The sequence below is a fragment of the Apodemus sylvaticus genome, chromosome 3 (assembly GCF_947179515.1).
Source record: "Apodemus sylvaticus chromosome 3, mApoSyl1.1, whole genome shotgun sequence".
NCBI classification, from domain to species: domain Eukaryota; kingdom Metazoa; phylum Chordata; class Mammalia; order Rodentia; family Muridae; genus Apodemus; species Apodemus sylvaticus.
Genome location: NC_067474.1, coordinates 123,846,555 through 123,867,408, shown reverse-complemented (window position 1 = coordinate 123,867,408; position 20,854 = coordinate 123,846,555). Strand labels below are relative to the sequence as shown.

Here is a 20,854-nt window from a genome sequence, read left to right as displayed (position 1 = left end):
TTTTTTAATTATCAACTTAGATACAGTTTATCTAACTTAACCAACATTTAAATTACATTTCCAGGTACCCAACTAAATACACACACACACACACATATACACACACATACATATGTACATATACATATGTGTGTGTGTTCTTATACATGGTAGCAATTTTAATTTTGCTAGCCATATGTAAACAACACAATGCATATGGTATTAAAAAAATAGATTTTTATAAAAGAAGAAAAACCGAGGAACTTACCACTTTTTTTCAAAATTCCAAGCACTTGTATTAGAAGATCTGGATGATTCATCTAAACAGTTTCATTAAAACAAAGGACAAGCAGAGGACAGTGAGAATTCAATTTGATTAAAAAAGTAACATTAAAAATTCATGCTCTGGATTTTAAAATATTACCACCAGAGTAGTATTTTCACTTTTATTTCAACAAATCTTATCTAGAAAAGTAGAATACAACAAATGCAGAACTATTATTCAGAGAAAAATAAAAAAGTTTACTAAATAAGTAGAAATTTGAATGCCAAGCTTTCATTCAAATCAAACATCTTTGAGTACAAAGTATTTTAAAAACCTTAAGGATTGTTTTGGCTAGTTTTATGTTAACTTGACATGAGCTCAACTCACTTGGGAGAAGGAAACCTTGATTAAGTAAATTAGCACTAGACGGTCCTGAAGGCAAGCCTGAAAGAATGTTTTCCCCTTGATTAATGTGGAAGGGCCCAGCTTACTACTGCAGGGTGGTGTCTCCCCTGGGCTGTGGTCCTTGGTGCTATAAGAAAGCAGATCGAGTAAACCAAGAGGTATGAGCTATTAAGCAGTGTCCCTCTATGGCGGCTGCTTCAGTTCCTGCCTGCTTTGAGTTCCTACACTGATTTCCCTGGAGAATGGACTACAAACTATTAAATGAAATAAACCCTTCCCTCCCCAAGTTGTTTTGGTCATTATGTTTTATCACAGCAACAGAAACCCTAACTAAGACAAACATAAAATTCTGACTTGTAACTTTATAAAAAATGTATTATTGTGTGTAATGGGACGGGGTGCATGTCACATATGTGGAGGCCAGAAGAAACCATTTAAGAGTCAATTCTCTTTTTCCAACTTGCTATGGGTTCCAATGATGTGGGTTCAGACTTGTTTAGTAAATAAGTGCTTTACTCACTGAGACATCTTGTCAACCCTTGATTGATTTAAGTGTTTGACAAAAATAAGCAAAGCTATTGTTAAATATGATTGATATTTTTGCTAATAATACTGCTACTAATAACCTAACTGCTACTAATAACTAATAACTGCTAATAACCTATTATTTCTTATATAAGTATTTATCATTTATTAGGCTATGTGCTTGAGTTTATCTCCTGTAACCAAAAACTAGACCAGATGTGATTGAGCACACTTTAAATGCAAGCACAGGGGACTCAGAAGCAGAGGATGTCAGTCTCAAAATCAGATACATTATACCTCATTTGGAACCAAGGGATTATATACTCCAGAATGTGACCCAAGTTCTTAGAAACCATTTTATGGCCCAATGTGGTGTTGCATTCCTATAATAGCATCATTCAAGAGGCACAGGCATGAAGACCACTGTAAGTTCAAGGTCAGCATGAACTATACCCTGAGTAGATTGAGAAATCCTGTCTCAAAACTAAAAACAACTAAAAACTTCTTTTAGCCCTGTTTTTAAATTCAGGAAAACAAAAAGGTCAAGTAACCTGGTTTTACTCAGCCAAGTTTCTTTGTTTGCTTCCCACCCCCAACCCCAACCCCAAGGAGTTTCTCTTTGTAACAAAACTCTGGCTGTTTTGTACTCACTTTGTAGGCCAGGCTGACCTTGAACTCACAGAGCCGGCCAGCCTCTGCCTCCAGAGTGCTGGGATTAAAGGCATGTGCCTCCATTTCTAGCTTTACTCAGTCAGGTTTCTTGTTTCAATCTTTCTACTTTTCAACACTGCTTACCAGAAGTACTAACTAGTCAACAGAAGCTCAAATATACTCTCCCTTTTATTACTTTTCTCTGTTGGCTTTTTTTCTCCCTCATTTGGAATGCAATAGTAACTTGAAAAACTATTTAGTCTTCATGGTGATACTCCACGGGCCAAAGGTTTTTTCTTTTCTCCTTCCCTTCTGTGAAAAGATAAACCATTCAAATTATCAAGTACTGGGGCGGGAGAGATGGCTCAGCGGTTAAGAGCACTGTCTGCTCTTCCAGAGGTCCTGAATTCAAGTTCCAGCAACCACATGGTGGCTCACAACCATCTGTAATGAGATCTGATGCCCTCTTCTGGTGTGTCTGAAGACAGCTACAGTATATTTACATATAATAAATAAATCTTTAAAAAAATTATCAAGTACTAATTAAGTACCATGAAGAGAAGGCTCTTTTTTTTTAATTACTTACCTTGGGAGGAAATTTTATATCTATATTAACATCACTGCTTTTCAGAGCAAACTTTGTCAGAGATGAACCATACAACCTCAGTGAACATTCTGGAATAAAGGAAAAAAAAAAATCACAAAAGCCTGAAACTGCAAATAGGAGTATTAAAACAAAACAAACAAAGCACTGGAAAACATAAAGATGGCTCAGCAGTGAGGAGTACTTGCTGCTCTTGTAGAAGATCAGAGTTCAATTCTAGCACCCAGTGGCAATTCACAACCATCTGTAATCCAGTTCCAGAGTATCAAATGTCCTCATCTAACCTACTAGGCATTCTCACACATATACTATACATAAACTCATGCTAGCCCCCATACATATACATCTAAATGAATAAAGAAGAACATATGGAAACTATACATTACTTCAATCCCATATCTTTAAGTTCTGGCATAATGATTTTCACAAAACCGAAATCCTTTCTAACTGATTTATAAAATAATAACAAATCATACCATAATAATAATTATGGGTACCAGAACAAAGAACAAAAGAAAAAAACATAAAAGTTCAGTGTTTAAATTCAAACAGTTCATTTAGATACAGTCTAAAAATATTTAGCAAGCAAATATACTCATCTAGCAATGCTGTTGTCACATAATATATTCTATTAGATACGTATATAAGAACATCAGACATTCAATATAAACCTTTTAAAATACAAAATAACTCCAATTCAACTGATGCTGCAAACTTAAAACTTAGAAAAACTTTGTGGCTATCAAGATAAACAGAAGCTACCTACATCTTTCTCAGACTACCACACCTGTTATTTCAAAAACAAGGCACACTTTAAAAGGATCACATCAAAGAACAAGGGAAATACCATGTGAAGCAGGTACTGACCAGGCAGAGTCAGTTTCTTAGAAAATTAACATTCATACTCAGTTGTATACTCAAACTCAAAACTATTTAAGCATCACTATATTATTAAAAATTATAAAAAAGTAAGTCCTTTTTTAAAATAATATTGAATTACTTTTTAACAGTTATAATCAGTATTCAATGCATTATTTAGGTAGAAAAACATTATTAGAGAAATAACAGGAAGTGAGATTCCATTTTTCCACTTAACAATTTCTTATGAATCTCAACAGTAGGACTTTATGTATCTATAACTGATCAAATGTCCAACATCTCTTTGGATGGTATGAAATTAAGTCTTACTTAAGATACATTTACCTAAACATTAAAAAATAAATAAATAAAAAGACAGCAACCTAAACACATAAATGTATATAATAATAAACCTGAATTCATAACATCCTGAACCCAGAAATAAATTTTGTCTAAAGTCTTTAAACTAATTTTTCCCTGACATTAAGCAATAAGATTTTTTGGGGAGTGGATTGTTTTTGTCTTTTGTTTTTGTTTTTCGGGACAGGGTTTCTCTGTATAGTCCTGGCTGTCCAGAAACTCACTCTGTAGACCAGGCTGGCCTTATTCTCAGAAATCTGCCTGCCTCTGCCTCCCAAGTGCTGGGATTAAAGGCATGTGTCACCATTGCGGCAAGCAATAAGAATTGTATTTAATAATATTAGAATGTGTATACTGAAAACAATATTAAAAAAAACACTAAAATCCACTCAAAAATCAATGGTACTCAGGATTTCAAGAGGACTCATTGGTAAGAACACTTGCTGCTCTTACAGTGGGCCCAAGTTGAGTTCCCGACACCCCACCAGGAGGCTCACAACCGTCTCTAACTCAGCTCTGAAGGATCTAACACCTCTGGCTTCTGAAGGCACCTGGCACATGTATAGCAAACATACACACATACATATTTTTATAATAAATAGACCAAATTAAAGTATATCTGACTAGAATATAAAACATAGAAAACCTATGTTTTCTCATACAACAAAATTATACAATTTTCTTTTTTTATTAAAAAGAGATACTTTAATAGAAGCAATTTCTAAAGAGTGAGATGGTAAAGGTGCTTGCTGCCTAAGGACCAGAGGTACATCCCAGACCACAAACAGTAGAAGGGAAGAACCTATCCTCTGATTCTACACTTGCATGCCCAGGCATAAGCATTCACAAAAACACACAAACAAACAAAAAATTAATGTACAAAAAGGTCATTCCTAAGGCACTTAGATTAATCTACTTTTAAGAAACAAGCAAAAGAAAAGAAGGATATACAATAAATTTACCCTAGTTCAAGAAGTAAAAGAATATTTTTGATTCTATGAATTAAATATATAAAATGAATCTGGTACCTGGTAAAAATGTCATTATAACCTTTGACATTTCATCCACAATGTCCTGGCGGATTCTGAGGTCATCATCTGTTATTCCTTGTTCTTTTGCTAATTCAACAACTGCAACACTTAAAGCAGCCAAGTGAGCAGGGGAAGGAGATGGAAGAGATCGAAGTTCACTTTCTTCTTGTTTTTCCTGTTAGTATAAAGTTTCATAACAATAACAAAGTTTCCACTTTAATGTCCTTAGAGATTAGAAATAACAAATATCTGTCTTCTGCACATGAGAAATAAAACACACAATAAGTAAGTAAACCAAAGAAAAACTGTTGCTTTTAGGACATGGGATTCAAGGAATAAAAGGTACAGTAAGGGAGTTTACTAGTAAGCTTTTTGTAAATTTAATTTTTTTGAGATTATAATTACATCATCTTATTAAATTTTAAAATCTGCTTTACAGCAAATGGAGAGAGAGTTCAGTGTTTTAAGAGTGTGGTCTGTAGCCAGGTGGTACACGCCTTTAATCCCAGCACTTGGCAGACAAAGGCAAGTGGATCTCTAAGCCAGGCTGGTCTACAAAGTAAGTTCCAAGATAGCCAGCTCTACACAGAGAAACCCTGTCTTCAAAAAAAACAACAACAAAAAAAAAAAAACAAAAAAACAAAAAAAACAAAAAACAAAAAACCAAGTAAACAAAAACACAGTGAACAGATTTTGTGAAGGACCCCATTTCAGTTCCCCAGTACCCACATCCAGGTGGCTCACAACTGCTTTTATAACTCAATCTCCACGGATCTGACGCCCTCTCCTGGACTCTGCTGGGGCTCCCATAGGCATCACTCAATCACTCACGTAGAAGTAAATAAATAAATGAATAAATATCAAAAATAACAATTTTAAAAGAAAACCATTTTTAAAATTGTTCTACTGTACTATGAAGTATAAATTCTAAAGAACCTACATCTAAACTAACACAGAGGCTGATGATTCTGTAGCAGCTCTTAGGTATATCAGAAAGTCATCAATCATATCTGATCAATGCAGGTAGAATCAAGTTAAATAAATGGCTGTAAAAGTACTCTCTAACACACATACACAATAAATTAGGTTTTACCATCAAACTATGAAAAAGCTTCTATGAGAATAGAGAGGACTACAACCCAGACTTTCTAGATCAGGCAAGAGGATTCTTCCCAGGGAAGTTATCTGACCTGAGACTTAGGCAATACATTAGTTGTGTTGTAATTTTTAAGAGAAAATTAAATAATATACCAATATACTTAGAAAATACTCTATTCAAATATCTTTTGAGATACTTAATAAAAATAATTTTGAAACTACAAATTCTGAAGTGGAAAGTTGAAGAGGATTTCTATGGTCTATACGCCTCAACCTCATGTCATTTTCCTTCTAGTTCTTTCCCTCAGTCTTACCATGTCCACTCTTCTCTAGAGACCTTTCCTTATGATGTTATAATGTCTCATGCTTACTGTTTTGCTTTTTAAGCTGCTATTTTAAAGTTCAACTCAAAGGTCATTTTCCAGGTATACTTCCCTGTTCTAAACCAAGAAAAATATCCTTGTATATTTCCTTAGCACATTTCTCCCTCTATTAAGACTCACTATACCTAAACCCTTATTTACCAACTACTAGGAACTCCAAGGACAGAAACCATGATTATTATATTCACCACTACTTATAACTACTAAGTGGACAATAAATATGAGGAGGATACGTGAAACAAGGTGGAAAGACAAGAAAAATTACACAAATATAGGAGATGGAAAGGGCTCCTCAGTCCAGAGTCCAACACAATAAATGTTGCTGTGAAGGCTACAGAGATAATATTCCTTTCATATATAGATATTTTGTTAAAATAGCAAGGAATAAGGTTAAAGGCCTGAAGACCTGATCTTGGGTAGGACTTCATTGCTGTCTAGACATTTCCTGGGAATCTCAAGAAAGAAAATAAGAGAAATTAACTTTAAGGCTTTTACCTTATCAATTTTAATCCCGTCATGTATCCCACAGGAACCACCCTATAATCACATTTAGTTTAGTTTCCACTAGCAACCTTTTGAAGACACAAAAGGTTTTGAATACTCAAAACCCATTCAAATACTACATGTGACTGTTATAAAGATAATGAAGTGCTGCTCTTTGAATATCCCACACCAATGATTTTTGGTATGGCTTACTTCCTAAGGCCTCCTTTTTCTTAACCTATGTGATTAAAATCTATATTAAAACACAATGCAGAATCCAGCCAGTGGTAGTATGCACCTTTAATCCCAGCCCTTAGGAGACAGAGGCAGGTGTATCTCTGAGTTCAAAGCCAGCCTAGTCTACAGAGGAAGTTCCAGGACAGCCAGAGCTACACCAAGAACTGCTGTCTAGGAAAAAAAAAAAAAATGTGTTCCTGAACATGGTAGTACACTCTTTAATCCTAGTTGTCAGGAAGCGAGTTAGGCCAATCTCAAGTTGAGGCCAACCTAATCAACATTAACTACGTAAACCCTGTCTCAAACAAAGACTTAGGGGGCAAGAGAGAAGGCTCTGTAGGAAAGGAACTTTCCTAACTATCGGCATTGAATCCCAGAATCCATGACAGGACAAAATTGACTCCTGAAAATTGTCCTCTGACCTCCACATGTATACTATGGCATGGGTGCACACGTACACACAGTAAATTATAAGAAAAGTTAGAGAATCCTCAAAACAAAGATGTCTTTGAGAGCTGGAAAGAAAGCTTGGTAAACAAGTATTGAGGGCCTGAGTTCAGCTCCCAACACTCATCTACAAAGTCAGGCATGGAGTCAGCAATGGAGAGAGGAAGAATAAAACTTCCTGGCCTGAAGCCCAGCTCCAGGTTGAGACTGAGAAAGCAGGACACCTAAAGTCTTCCCATGGCCTCAGTACAAGTCGGCTCATCAACACCCCACACATACACAGTCTTTTAATAAATCCCAATTCTGCTTCACACTAATTGTCCTTAATTTCCTTCCTGAATTAAAGCCTAAGATCCAGTTTCAACTGAGCAGAAGTCCCTAAACAATTAAAGGAACTCCTCAGGCTACTGCAGGTGGCAGTATAGAGCTCTGCCTTCTCTCTGCTGCTGCTGTTGAGAAGATGGACAAACTATACCTGACAGATTTTATGATTCAGTTTTCATTTCTTTTTTTTAAGATGTATTTATGTGTATGAGCACACTGTCACTGTCTTCAGACACACCAAAAGAGGGCATCGGATCCCATTTCAGATGGTTGTGAGCCACCATGTGTTTGCTGGGAATTGAACTCAGGACCTCTGAAAGAGCAGTCAGTGCTCTTAACCACTGAGCCATCTCTCCAGCTCCATATTCAGTTTTCTTTAGCATGATTAAACTGGATAGGTTCCTTCTAACCAGAGGAGATAAAGAAATTAATCACACTTTTAAGGCTATCACTTTAGTTATTTATGTAAGACCCAAAGCATGCTTCTTTATTAGGTTCATAGGTTTGAAAACTGCCTAAGACGCTTTTACAATGCAAATACTAAAGATCATCTTTAAAAGTAACTTACCAAAATATTTTTCTTATGTCGTTTTTCCTTTATATGTTTATGTGCTCCTTGGATGTTTTCAATGTGAATTAAGCAAAGTTTGCATAGATAACGGCAATTGGTATATTCTGGTGATCGCTGAAAATACAAGTTTAAAAACACACCTTTTCAGTAATCAAAGAAGTGATAGATTAGTAAGTGAGTGATGTGATTATATAGCTGCAACAGACTGGGAAAGGCACTGAGGCACTGCAGCTCAGTGGTAGAACACATGCCTAGCATCTACTAGGAGGACTTCAGGTTAGATATTCACTAGCACCACAAGAAAGAAAACAAGTGAGCACTGCAAGAACAAATGTTTTAATATGTAACAAGAACAAATATAGTCAAGAGATAGTTAACTTTTTCAAAATAATCATTATAGGATATTAAATACTTACTTCAAACTGTATCACAAAAATGCTAAATAGGCTTACTACTTATCTAATATCATCTTGCTCTTTAAATCTTATTGCAATGTTGTCCTCAAAATCAATTTAAAACTTAACTTTTGGTCTTTCTGAGTACTCTGAAATTAAATGTACCCTTATATTGAGATATGAAATAAATGGCTCACAATATTGAAGACAATTTCAAAGGTTGAGTTCTAAAAATGTTCCAATCAATCACAGTATCATGAGAATAAACAGATATTCTCTTGAGGTAAATACTCTAAAGAAACAACAATTTGGGCATGTTAAAATACAAGTCACAGTACTTCACTCATGATTTTTTTTCAAAATAATAAAATTAGTATAATAATTAAGTAAATGAAGGTACCAGATACTATGCCAAATGCTTCATATATAAGTTGTCATTCTAATTCTTTTTAAGATTTATTTATTATTATATCTAAATACACTGTAGCTGTCTTCAGACACACCAGAAGAGAACATCAGATCTCATTACAGATGGTTGTGAGCCACCATGTGGTTGCTGGAGTTTGAACTCAGGACCTTTGGAAGAGCAGTCAGTGCTCTTACCGCTGAGCTATCTCTCCAGCCAAGTCATTTTAATTCTTAATAATCCAGTCAAATGAATATTTTTATTTTACATATAAAAACTATGGAGCTTGGGACTTCACACCAATTCAAGAGTACTGAGGACATAATGAATTTCAGATCATATGTATCTAAGTCCAAAGTCAACATTCTTTTACAATAAAACTAACAAAACACCTATATGCATTAAGCAAAAAGAAAGCTTTAAAATGCTAATTTTAAATCACTGTTTCTGTAGTCTTTCACTAAAATATTACTACAGTAATATTTAGCAGTTTATTTCAGATTAATCTTCAATATTCAATGGAATTCCTGACAAAAGGGTTTTCTCATCTGGGGATATATATTATTTTTGGAGGGGGTGATAAAGATTTATTTATTTATTTTCTACATGAGTACATTGTAGCTGTCTTCAGATATACCAGAAGAAGGTGTTGGGTCTCATTCTAGATGGTTGGGAGTCACCATGTGGTTGAAAGAAATTGAATTCAGAACCTCTGGGAAGAGCAGTCTTACACTGAGCCATCTCTCTAGCCCTATATGTTCTTTTCAAAAAGATTTATTCCTATTTCATGTGTGTTAGAATTTGGCTTACAAGTATTTAAGTGCACTGCATGTGTATGATGGCCCCAGAGGACAGTGTCAAGATCCTCTATAACTGAAGTTACAGGACATTGTGAGCCACAACATGGGTGCTAAGAATTGAACTCAGGTCCTCTGTAAGAACAGCAAATGCTCTTAAAACATTAAGCCATCACTCCATCCTCAATAAATGATATACTTTAAGAAACTTGAATCAAATTTAGAAACAGTCCTACCATAGACTACTAGAAACAAACTCAACAGTTATAAAGTACTATTAACTTTTAAGACTGTCAAGTTTCTCCATTTTACTGAAAAGAATTTAAACCTCAAGTATTAAACTATTTCCCAGAGGCAACAAGCAAATAAATATATAGATCTAATCTTTATTTTAAAAGAACCATTAGTTTTCTAAGAACAGGAAAGAAAGACTGATTCACAGTCATTAGCATATTATAATAATCCAGAAAAGAGCTAACAAAAGTGGCAGAGTAATAAAAAGAGCTGAATTTGAGAAGTGAAAATTTATATACCTAATACCTAATAAAGCAATGAGTACTGATGAGATCACTGAGGGAGTCAAGAAATCTGTGATAAAAATGCTAGTAGATGGACCATGTCTAGATTCTTTTAGTAGGGCAGGAGAAATCCAACTGCAGACAAAAACACTGAACAAGAAGGAAGAATACTGGGATGGTATTTCATCTGATTTTGGAATAAATATCATAGAAGCCTACTTCAAAAAGCAATTTTAAATAAAATAGCTAATCTTTATGATATAATAGATTTTATGTCAAAAACTTCACTTACATTATCCTATTTAACACAACAGTTCTATGAGCTAGGTGGTTTGTATATATGTTCACACACGTATATTTATGTAACCTCAGCTATCACTCCTCACCTTCTATCTTGTTTGAGGTAGGGTCTCTTATACACTACCATGTCTACCAAACTAGCAGATTTGTGAGCTCCTGGATATTCTACTATTCTCATCAGCTGAGAATACAGACACATACTACTACCACATCTAATTTAACATGAACTTAGCAGACCTGAACTCTAATCCTTATGCTAGTGCAGTGGTCACTTTATCCACTAGTCATCATCCTGGTCCTAAGAAGGTGTTATTTTTTACCACCTTCATTTTACTGATGATGAAACTAATGTATAAAAAAACTTAAATAGGAGGCTGGACAGATGACTCACAAATTAAGATCACTGTCTGCTCTTCAGAAGGCCCAGGTTCGATTCCTAACACCCACATGGCAGCTCACAGCTATCTTTTTAACTCAAGTTCCATGGGATGATACCCTCTCCCAGCCTCTGCAGGCACCAGGCACCTACATGATGCACAGACACACACACATATAGACAGAACACCTATTGTATACATTAAATAAAAAGAAAGGGGGGAAAATCCTTTAAAAAGGGTTAAATAGCATATTGTTACCTACCAGTAAGTGACAGTAAACTAGATGACTCCAAAACCCATGTGCTTTACTAATATGCATGCTAACTCTAATTATGAACCAACTGCTATACAGTAATAAATAAAATACCAAATGGGACAAAAGTGTTCTCACAAGGATTTCTTTCATCAATCTAGGTATTTTGTTTTTCTAAACTAGACAAAATCATACTACTACCTTTACCCCTTACTTATTTGAGAATGACCTACCTTTTTGTATACATATTTATAAACCTCTTAAGTACAAATTTCTCTGTAGTTTGATTTTTGATTTTTTAATATCTAGTGGTATTTTTATTGCTTAACTTATGAATGTGTTTCCAGGTTAAGAAATTATTAGCACTACACATGTAGACACAAAACACCAAAAGAATAGTTTCTTATTTATAATATTCAGTAAAAGGGGAAAAAGAATTTAGCAATATGTATAATAATGTAAAATAGTATTTAAAAATTTATTTTCATCCACTTGAATAACTGAATAAATTGTGGGAGAGAGAATACATCTAAGGCCTTTTGCTTGCTAGGCAAATGCTCTACTGATGAACTACATTTCCAGCTAGACTTTTAAATGTAATGGAAAATAACATGCCATTTTTAATCAATATATACCTAATGTCTGGCACAGTTGTAGCACCTAACAAGATTACCATATTTACTAAATGAAGGAGTAAATAATCAATCAACAACTTATTGTATATCAACCAAAGTAGCATTTTAGTAAATATTTTAAATTTTGAAAAATAGTAAACATAGGGAATGAAGAGATAAGTCAGTAGTTAAGAGTGTGTACTGCTCTTCCAGAAGACCGTAGTTAGTTCCTGGAATCCATATAAGGCATCTCACAACCATGTGTAACTCTGGCTCCCTCTGATGCCCTCTTCTGGCTTCCAAGAGTACCGGCACTCACATGCACATATCCCATACCAATAATACACAAATATATATATATATATATATATACACACACATACACATATACATATATATATGTGTATATATATGTGTATGTATATGTATGTATATGTGTATATATATGTATATATATGTATATATACACACACACATACATATATATATACACACATACATATATATACATACATATATATTGGAAATGTAAATAAATATTTTTTAAGGATAAGAGAAACAGTAAACACTAGGAAGGCTCAGCCATTCACTCATATAATCACAATATTCAGGAACCTGTATGAGGTACAGCCTAGGCTACAGTCACATAGTCACAATAGTCAGGAACCTGTATGAGTTACAGCCTAGGCTACAGTCATAAAAGGGAAACAATAAGAAATGGAAAGGAAGGAAAAAGCAAAGGAAAAGGAGAAGCAGAAATAAGAAAAGGAAAATGAAAGAGAAAGAAAGGGGAAAAGAAAGAAAACAGTAAATATTTTAAGCAGGTCAAATGGTCTCCAGTCAACTTTGCCATAACAGCATGGAAGCAGCCATAGATAATATATTTAAAAAATTGAGTATGGCCATGTCCCAGTAAATATTTACAAAAAAGGAAAGTAAAATATATCACAGATCATAGTTTGCTAATGCCTACAATAAATACAAGTCAACTTATTCCGGGCCTGATGGCATGCCTTTAATCTCAGCACTCTGGAGGCAGAGGTAGGCAGTAGATCTCTGAGCTCATAGCCAGCCTGATCTACATAGTGACTTTCACACCAGCCAAGACTACACAGTAAGACTATTTTAAGACTATCTCTTAAAAAACGCAAAAAAAAAAAAAAAAACAAACAAACAAACAAAAAAGAGGTGATTTTACAAGTACATTGACTGAATGGGGATAGAGGGTTGCCTAAGAGATCAGAATACTATGTGTCTCATCAATGAAATTGACACAAAGTGTTAAGTGTTAAGCTCTAGAAAAAAAAGCCATAAAGCATGTACTTCTCCCTTAGTAACTAACATAGCATAGCATACTTTTTCAAGTCGAAAGATGTGATCTCTTTCTAGACGTTCTTCTGCTTGTTTCAAGCCTAGCCTCTGCTCAGGTGTCAAAGCAGATTCATCTATCACAGTGGCATTTTCTAAATAGTCCATCTCAGAAGAGTTTTCTTTGTTAGATTCCTCACTCTTCATTTTACCTACAAAAGAAGCAATCAGTTATCACCATTAAATAAATTGTCATCATTAAAAATTATAAAACAATAAACATTTAACTATGGGGGTAAATTCTTTCTGTATACATTACTTGGTTGTACAAGCTGTTAGTTTATGTTAAATCATATATAAGATATATGCATGGTGAGCTCATGAGATGGCTGAGATGGCTCAGCCAGGCCACTAAGCCTGATGACCAAAGTTCAATCCCCAGGATTCACATCCACATATGTATGTCATGTGCACACCCATACACAAAATAAATGAATACATGAATAAATAAATACATGTGATCTTTTTAAAAAGCAGTGTTAGCCAAGTGGTAGTGGTAAACACCTTTAATCCCAGTACTCAGGAGGCAGAAGTAGATAGGTCCTGGTAAGCTCGAGGCCAGCCCGGTCTTCAGAGTAAGTTCCAGGACATCTAGCTCTACACAGAGAAACCCTGCTTAAAAAGAAACAAAAACAACAACAAAAAAGAAATGCTAAGAAGGGACCGAAGAGATAGATGGCTTAGCATCTATCTTTAATCTCAGCACTGGGTAGGCAGAAGCAGACAGACCTCTCTAACTTCAAAGCCAATTTGGTCTACACAGTGAATCCCAGAACAGCCAGAGCTACATAGAGAGACCCTGTCAAGGAAAAAAATAAATTTAAAAAAAAAAAAACAAAAAAAACATAAAATAAAATAAAAGCAAAGCAACACTGGCTGCTTTTCAAGGTTCTATTTCTAGCACCTACACGACAGCTTAAAACTATCTGTAAAAAAAAAAAACTATCTGTAACTCCAGTCCTAGGGATCTGATACCTTCTTCCGGCCTCTATTAACACCAGGCCAGCCAGGTCTACATAGCAAGTCCCAAGAGACCCAAGGCTACACATCAAATATAGGGCATATACTAGTCTTCCAGAGAACCAAATTTTGACTCCCAATACCCACCACCTTTAAACCAGCTCTAAGAGATCAAAGATTCCTGGCTTCCTTGGACACCCACACTCATATGTACATAACAACACACAGATACATACACAATTAAAAATAAAATAGGGATAGAAAAATGGCTCAGTGGTTAAGAGCACTTACTCTCTTGTAGAAGACCCAGGTTTGATTACTAACACCCATACCAGGTAACTCAATTTCTAAGGAATCTGATGCTTTCTGACCTCCACAGATACCTACCTACACAGAGTACACAAAAACTCAGGCAGGCACACAAAAATATACTAAATAAATAAATCTGTGAAAAATAAAGTATCTTTTTAAAAAAGATTTATTTTGTTTAAATGAGTACACTAACGCTGTCTTCAGACACACCAGAAGAGGGCAAGGAATTCCATTAGAGATGGTTGTGAGCTACCATGTGGTTGCTGGGAATTGAACTCAGGACCTCTGGAAGGGCAGTCAGTGCTCCTAACCACTGAGTCATCTCTCTAGCCCCCATAAAGTATCTTTTTTAAAAGTATGAAATTATTTCCTTTTTTAGAATCAACATTAAAATAAAAACTAGTAAATTGCCCCAACTATGTAACACAGATCACTAGAATTTGAAAGATGTTAATATACTTATTTAATAAGTATATAAAATGCTTGTCCATAAAGTCTTGTATATGAATGTTTTATATGATTAGTGACTGTCAGTGAATAGGAAAAGACAGTACTGAACAGTAAGTGCCAATATGTATACTGTTTCTTTGATCCATGATTGAAAATGAAGAATTAGATTATAGTGGCATTTGTGTGACTCTAAATATACTAAAAATGATGACTTCTAGCCTGGAGGTGGTAGTGCATGCCTTTAATCCCAGCACTCAGGAGGCAAAGGCAGGCAGCTCTCTGTGAATTCAAGACCAGTCAGGTCTACAAAGTAAGTTCCAGGACAACCAGAGCTCGGACAGGTCAGAAAAACCCTGTCTTGAGAACTAAGAGGGAGGAGGAGGCTCAGAGAGGCCCATGTGCTTGCCATACATGCTGAGCAACCTGAATTCAATCCTGAAAACCACCTAAAGGGAGAGAGAGAGAGAGAGAGAGGACAGGCCACAAAGTATCCTCTGATTGCCACACACATACTATTAGATCCACCTCAAAACATATACACATGTTACATATACACTAATAATAAATTTAAATGAAAAAGAAACAAGAAAGTAAAAGAGAGCTAGCTAGCTATGTGAATACCTAATGGACAAGTATTCATGGAGGGAAAAGCAAAAGGCCTTCCTTAGATGGCCATTTGCCTTAAAAGGAAATGCAAGAAATCTGTGTAAAATTTTTGAGAGTGGTGCTAGTGAGCAACTCCAGGGCTTTATGCATACTAGGCAACTGTTCTACCCGGTGAGTTACAGCCCAGTCCCAGTTTATTTTTATTTTTACATCAACGTAAACTTTATTCTCCAGTCATAAAAGACCCATACCAAGTGATTCAAAACCATCTCTAACTTTAGATGCAGGAGATTCAATACTACTGATCTCTGAATGCACATGTAAATCACACACACACACACACACAAATGCCTATACACACAAATATATGTACATAATTAATAATAAATTTAAAAGTTTAAAAAAAGGTCTAGGCCAGTTTGAGTTAACATAGTTCAAGGCCAGTCTGTGATACACAATGAGACCATCTACAGCTAAATACTGTAGAATGCCAAAGGTGTAGCCCAGTGCTAGAACCACGTCCTTGTCCAGCAGAGACAAGATAGACCTCCTGCTATCAGTAAGCAGAGTACTCATGAACACCTACTAAACTCATATATACATATTCTGTAACTAAGACTGACGCACATACACACAAATAATAAAAGTTATGCTTGTTTTCACCTTTTTGTAATTTAAGTAGCTAAACCAGGAAAAAAAAAAAAAACACAGAAGACCATTAACATAAAAAACTCCTGCCCAAAATGGAGATTGTAGAAAATACTATGTGTATTTATACTTACTCAAATCATCTGCTGTATCTTCAATCCCTGAAGCACTGTCATCAGAATCAGCAATATTATCTGTCTGTGTCTGTTGCTTCTGAGATAGTGATGAATTTTCCAGAGTTGATTTTTCTCCCTGTAGAGCTTCACTATTCCTTTTATCCATAGAAACAAAGGAGCTTGTAAGTTTCTTCCCAGTCTGTTGTGATTCTGTCTGTTTCACATTTTCTTTCAACAGTAAACTGGGCACATTTTCTGGCTCCAAAGGCGATCTGGATGTCTTTTGTAATTTCATCTGAGAAGTGGGTGTGTTTTCTTCTTTTCTCTGTGAATTAAGTGCTTTTTCTGTTGTTGCTGCTGCTGTTGTACAGGATGTTTTTTCTGCTTTTACTGGTAAATTTGGAGACTTTGGCACTTTTTCTGCTTTCGCCTGTAAACTAGGTGTCTTTTCTAATTTTGTCTGTGAAGATCCCTTCTGGGCTTTCATGGGTGAATTTGGTAACTTTTTCACTTTGCAATGACTTTGATCTCGAAGAACTAACCCCAAATCTTTAGGGCCTGGAGCACTGGCAGCATTTACTTTACATGATTTGACTTCTGTTTTTTCTATACAAATATCATTTTGCTTGGTTTTTTTACTACTATTTCTATTCAGAGAGCTGGTCCCAATTTCTGACTTATCATTTCTAGGCTTCAAGGTTTGATTAGTTATAATTTTAACTGCTTTGCTTTCTTCACAAATAATATTCTTCTTTGGTTCATGATTTTCGTTTTTAGAAGTCTTGGGCTCTTCCATTATTTGAAAATCTGATTCGTTCCAATTTGATACTGTAAAATGGCAGGTCTCAGGTATATGAACTGCTCCAAATCTAGTTTAGGCAAGCAAACTATGGGATTTAAAAATAAAAATAAAAATCTGTTATTTAAATGCAAGAACATATTTACTTATCAGGCATTTTTTTTTAAACTTAAAATGTTTCTTGAAACTAAAGAAACATTCTTCAGGCCGGGCAGTGGTGGTGCACGCCTTTAATCCCAGTACTTGGGAGGCAGAGGCAGGCAGATTTCTGAGTTCGAGGCCAGCCTGGTCTACAGAGTGAGTTCCAGGACAACCAGGGCTAACCTTGTATCAAAAAAAAAAAAAAAAAAAAAAAAAAGAAAGAAAGAAAAAAGAAAAAAAAGAAAAAAAGAAAGAAACATTCTTCAGAAAGCTATATGAAAAAAGCATACTCATTTATCAGGAGGCAGAGGCAGGCAGGTCAGGTCTCTCTGAGTTCCAGGCCTGCCTAGTCTACATAACTAGTTCAAAGCCACCTTTTCTTCTAATAGAAAAATAAAACCTAAAATAATATGCCTCCATCATTGTAAGGAAATGAAACACTGAAGAGCTACAGAATTTCAATCTCTATGCTCTATAAGTCCTACAGTGACTAATGTGCAAGGGGGGATACCCAGGGGGAATCCCCTTCTCAGAGGAGAATGGGAGGAGGGAATGGGGGAGAAACTGTAAGAGAGGGAACTGGGAGGAGAGGGGGATCTGATATTGATGTAAAGTAAATAAATAAATTTAAAAAAAGTTATTGTATCCTCAGTGTTAAATAAAGTCTTGCACCCACGATTTCCTATCAGAAAGGCCTGTTTATACCACAACCTACTTCAAACTGGATTCTCTAAACATGAGAAATATAAACAAATTCAAGTAAATAAACTTTTAAATTCTGTTATTATATATTTACTTAAACCCACAGAATGAACACTCTCAAGTACAAATGCTGCTTAAACCTAAGGGCTTTTCAGGATAACACTGTTGGTGTAGAGTCATCAGTTGTAATAAATTTATCACTGTAGTGCCAAGTTTTGATGGTAGGGTCAGGCTACATACAAGGAAGGACAAGAATTAAGTGGGAACTCTATATTCTGTTCAATTTTGATGTGAATCCAAGAAAGTGACAGTAAAAGATAGATGAAAATTAGTCTACTTTTCTCTAAAAAAAAATAATAGAAACAATTAGTCTGATGAAGAAACATTAAATTTATGGACTATACACATGGAAAAATTATTGCATTCTGTAAAAGTATTCATATATCAGAAATACCTTATATATTGCATATTATAGAAGCTACATATGAAAAAAACTAGTCTTCTACTAACAAAAACAAATTTTCTGGAATTAAAGTATATTATTTTCTTTGACTGTACTAGGTAATATTACTCAATTGTAAATCAAAGCAATCAAGGTCTAATCTTATAAATACTCATTATATAAACACAAAAGTATTATCTGAAACAAAAAACTCAGAACATGAAGTCAATTTACTTGCAACTGTAATATATGCAAAACTATATACACAAAAAGAAAACATAAGTCTAAGTATGTCTGCATCTCATCCTGGTGGAACTGTAATTTGTAATTATAATTTGTAGGAAAGTCCTCTATACATCCTGCTTTAATTTTAGCCTAGATTACTATTACCTTCTTTTATTTTTTATTGTAAGGTCAAATTTTTCTTTAAGAAACTTCACATGTAATTAATTAATCCACTGTCCACTGGGAAAGCTTAAGTTCAAGAATTCTCAATAAAGCCCATTCTCAAACAAGTGAGCTTGATCCAGTTATACAATCAATACCCATAATTCATTTACTCTTTTATCTCTGCACAAATCAAGGATAGACATAATCACAATGTCAACATTCTTTATTGAAGATCTTTGACATCTAATTTCTTCTACCAAGTTACTTTAGAAACCATTTTAGAATGGATTGCTCCTCAGTTATTGGCACCTCATACTTCTCTTACCACTTCTGGGCATATAGCCAAAAGATGCTCCAACATATAACAAGGACACATGTTCTATTATGGCCGAAGCAGCCTTATTTATAATAGCCAGAAGCTGGAAACAACCCAGATGTCCCTCAACAGAGGAATGCATACAGAAAATGTGGTATATTTACACAATGGAGAACTACTCATCTATTAAAAACAATCACTTCTTGAAAGCTGCAGGCAAATGGATGGAACTAGAAAATATCATCCTCAGTGAGGTAACACAGTCACAAAAGAACACACATGGTATGTACTCAGTAAGTGGATATCAGGGAAAAAAAGCTTGGAATACCCACAATACAACTCACAGACCATATGAAGTGACCAAAGTGTGGATGCTTCAGTCCTACTCAGAAGGGGGAACAAAATAATCATGGGAGGTAAAGGGAGGGAAGGACCTGGGAGGGAGAAGGACGAAGTGGGGGGAGCAGGATCATGTGTGGGAGGAGGTGGGGGGAAGTACAGAGGGTAAAGAAATTGAAAGGAGCAGTGGGGGATGGAAAACTGGGGGTGGCCACTAGAAAGTCCCAGACTTGAAAACAAGAGGTTCCCAAGACCCAACAGGGATGACATTAGCTGAAATACCCAACAAAGGGGAGAGAGAACCTGTAGAGATCATATCCAGAAGTTAGGCATGGTCCCCGGTTGAGGGATGGGGACACCTACCCATCTCAAAAATATTAACACTGGCAGGGCAGTGGTGGCACACGCCTTTAATCCCAGCACTCAGAGGAAGGTGGACTTCTGAGTTCGAGGCCACCCTGATCTACAGAATGAGTTCCAGGACAGCCAGGGTTATACCGAGAATCCCTGTCTCGAGAAAAAAAAAATTTAAACACAGAATTGTTCCTGTCTAAATGAAACACAGGAACAAAGTGTGGAACAGAGACTGCCCCACCTCGGGATCCATACAATCTGCAGAAACCAAACCGTAACACTATTGCTGATGCCAAGAAGCGCTTGTTGACAGGAGCCTGTTATGGCTGAGCATGGGGAAGGACTGAAGGAGCTGAAGGGGTTTGCAACCCCATAGGAAGAACATTATCAACCAACCCAACTTTTCAAAGCTCCCAAGGACTAATTCACCAACAAAAGAATGCCCATGGAAGGACCCATGGCTCCAGCTGCTTATGTAGCAGAGTATTGCCTTATCTGGAATCAGTGGGAGGGGAGACCCTTGGTCCTGTGGAAACTGTATGCCCCCAACATAGGGGAATGCTAGGGTAGTGGGGGACCCTCCCTCAGAAGCAGGGGAGAGGGCAGATGGGATTGGGGGTGTGCAGAGGGGATGGGAAGAGGGATAACATGTGAAATGTAAATAAATAAAATAACCAATAAAAATGATAATAACAAAAAGGAAAAAAAGAAAAAGTTAAGATTATACTCCTTTCTATAATATCACATTCAGGAACACTAAGGCTCTGTAGAATATGCCAATACAACACTGAAATGAACATCCATTCACAGTAAGACAAGTATCTTCAACTCCATAACTCATGTTCAAGACAAGCCTAGTTATCACCACCATTATCATTTACAGCTGTCAAACTATCCTCCTTAGATGTATCAGAACTTATACTTACAATGAGTTATTGGCTGCACAAGATGATTCATTTTTGCACCTGTCTTTCATGCCTTTCATGTCTAACAATTGAACAAAAATAAACACCTACCTTTGTTTTTTTAC

The 20,854-nt window shown here is 35.7% G+C and overlaps 1 protein-coding gene across 6 annotated transcripts in view; it reads right to left on the bottom strand.

The window, feature by feature from the left end:
* Window positions 1–20,854, bottom strand: part of Tut4 (terminal uridylyl transferase 4) — a 92,488-nt gene that overhangs the window by 62,140 nt on the left and 9,494 nt on the right. For all 6 annotated transcript variants that reach the window (XM_052176955.1, XM_052176957.1, XM_052176953.1 and 3 more), the window contains exons 2-7: window positions 16,360–17,228; window positions 13,238–13,401; window positions 8,219–8,335; window positions 4,676–4,853; window positions 2,412–2,500; window positions 248–299 (exon numbers count right to left, since the gene is read on the bottom strand). In XM_052176955.1, the coding sequence (XP_052032915.1) occupies window positions 248–299; window positions 2,412–2,500; window positions 4,676–4,853; window positions 8,219–8,335; window positions 13,238–13,401; window positions 16,360–17,137 (1,378 nt within the window). In that variant the 5' untranslated portion in view covers window positions 17,138–17,228. The remainder of the gene's footprint in view (window positions 1–247; window positions 300–2,411; window positions 2,501–4,675; window positions 4,854–8,218; window positions 8,336–13,237; window positions 13,402–16,359; window positions 17,229–20,854) is intronic.